General features: G+C 42.2%; 1 protein-coding gene across 3 annotated transcripts in view; it reads left to right on the forward strand.

Annotated features, from left to right (window-relative positions):
• LOC107104287 (dyslexia-associated protein KIAA0319 homolog) overlaps positions 1-2488 on the forward strand; it is a 19596-nt gene that overhangs the window by 4906 nt on the left and 12202 nt on the right. For all 3 annotated transcript variants that reach the window (XM_015404260.1, XM_015404259.1, XM_015404258.1), the window contains exons 4-6: positions 400-511; positions 747-833; positions 959-1081. In XM_015404260.1, coding sequence (XP_015259746.1) covers positions 400-511; positions 747-833; positions 959-1081 — 322 coding nt within the window. The remainder of the gene's footprint in view (positions 1-399; positions 512-746; positions 834-958; positions 1082-2488) is intronic.

Genomic DNA, 2488 nt, shown 5'->3' on the forward strand with positions numbered 1-2488 from the left:
AAAGCGGGGAGAATGGCGCTAGGCTTACCGCACCGTGACGTCACTGCTGGAAGATGGCAGGAGGGAGGGGCTACTATATTTGGGCAAAAATGGCCGCTCCAGGACTCAGTGATTAACGCTAAATCCATTAAATCACGCAAACAAATTTGTTTTAGGCATAAATAATGATCCGTTGATTATTCTTTGCTGACCGGACTTTTCCTTTAATGCCTTCTTCTTCCATTAAAACATTTTTCTGCAGGTTTCACCGAAAAGCAGATGATTCTGGATGTTCTGAGGGGAACTTTAGGGACTGCTGGAGGTTCTTTCGTCCAGAACCTTTTCGCGTTTCCTCCTCAGCCTGCAGTCGGGTTTTCTGCTCATCTTCATCTCGTTTTTTTTTTTTTTTTACTTTTTCAGACAGAAATGCTGAGAGTTGCAGTTCTTCCATCATGGACGCCTGCCGCTGACTCTGCCCCCACAGATAACGTGACCACGCCCTATGACATCATCAGCACCACAGGGAGTCCAGGTATGTGATGGTAAACTGAACGATTTCAGAGGTAGAACCGGAAACAGCCCGGCTCAGATGAAGTGATTGTTTCCATGGCAACTGGGTCCTCTGAGTCTTCAGAGATGTAGAAGGTCTTTGCCAGTGGGTCAGAACCACGGCCCGTTTCTTTGGTCTGGTTTCGGTTCTGGTCTCTGTGGTTCCATGCTGACTGACGCTAAGGTTCAGAAGGTCCAACCAGAACCTTTTTCTGCAGGTTCTACCATGGCGCCACCTCTGGAAAACGCCGCTGATTCATCTGAACGGACCGGTCCCTCTGAAGCTGCAAACACGCATACATCAGGTCCGATCTGGAGTTCTGGTTCAGCGTTCCAGAACCATTAACTTGCTGTTAGATGCAAAGTTTAGCTGAGATGATTGAGTCCACTTTCTGTGAGCAGATGGGCTGAGATGTTTCTGTTCTGACAGACCCGCTGAAGGTTCTCCAGTCTTCACCAGCCAGCAGTGACCCTCTGATCCAGGATGTGACCTCTGACCTCTCCGCCTCGCTCCCGGCTACTCTCCCTCCATCAGAGGCTGCTGCTACCGCAGGTTTGTTTACACGGTTCTCCAGCAGGTTCTGGTTCTGTTTCAGAGCCGACTCAGATGCATGAAAGCTCAGATTCTTCACGTCTCCTAACTTCTGGAAACTTTTCTGGATTCAGAGATTTTCTTTTCAATTTTCTTTTTTTATTTTTATTCAGACAATGTTGGCAAAAATTGAAATATGACTGAACATGAAAACATTTTCAGATTAAATTTAAGGAAAACAAATATAAATATAAATTAATAAATTAATGATGTCTTTTTCCCTCTAGAAATAATATTTTTTTAAAGGAGCTATTTGACTTTTTAAATTTCAAAATATAATTGATTAATTCCATCTGACATTTGACAGGATGCAGATTTCCTAAGTGACAGTGACTGTAGACCCAGTTTATAACACATTTGACTTTATAGATCTAGTTCAGTCAGATCAACCAGCTGATTGCATCCAATCTCTGGATCAGCAGGTGGAGACAGTAGATTAGGGCTGCATGTCACAATTATTTTGCAAATCGATTAAACTGTGGATTACTTTTTAGATTAATTGATTGATAATAGGATAGCTAAAGGTTTTTTTTTAAAGAATATTTTTTACAAACTCAAACAGGTGAAACTCAAACTTTTCCACTTGAAGAGTTTTGGATAGAGCAAATCAAAAGATGATACTTTTTTAAAACTTAAATGCAAAATGTTTAAAATGTTTTTACAACCTTGGTTTAATTCCTGCTCTAAGCGGGTCGTTCTGTCAGCTAAAGGCAAGGCAGATTTATCTGTATAGCACAATTCAGTACAAAGACAATGCAAAGTGCTTTACGTGATTAAAATACAGGAAAATAAAATAGAATCAAAGCAAGTAGGAAAAATAAATAAATAAATAAATAAAATGAAAAAGGCATGTTTTAGAGTCTCTATACTCTAGTTAACAATGAATCGATCACTAGATTATTACAATAATCGATTAATCCGATTAAGAGGCTGCTCAGTGGGGCGGTGGGTAGCTCTGCTGCCTTGTAGCAAGAAGGTTTTGAGTTTGATTTCCATGCATGCAATGAGATGCTTGAGTTTGCGTGTTCTCCCTGAGCATGCGTGGGTTCTCTCTGGGTACTCCGGCTTCCTCCCACAGTCCAAAAACATGACTGCTAGGTTGATTGGCTTCTCTAAATCCTCCTAGGTGTGAATGGTTGTTTGTCTCGGTGTTTCCCTGCGATGGACTGTCGACCTGTCCAGGGTGGACCCCGCCTCTCGCCTGTAGACAGCTGGAGATAGACACCAGCACCCCTCATGACCCCATTTGGGATTAAGCGTGTCAGAAAATGGATGGATGGATGAATTCATCCGATTAATTGTTTCAGATTTTCCATTTCACTGTGGTTAGCTATCCACCATTTAAGGACACAGAGCGCTCTGGCTGAC

This window comes from Cyprinodon variegatus, unplaced genomic scaffold (genome assembly GCF_000732505.1).
Source record: "Cyprinodon variegatus isolate N-32 unplaced genomic scaffold, C_variegatus-1.0 Scaffold1679, whole genome shotgun sequence".
In the NCBI taxonomy this organism is placed as follows: Eukaryota; Metazoa; Chordata; class Actinopteri; order Cyprinodontiformes; family Cyprinodontidae; genus Cyprinodon; species Cyprinodon variegatus.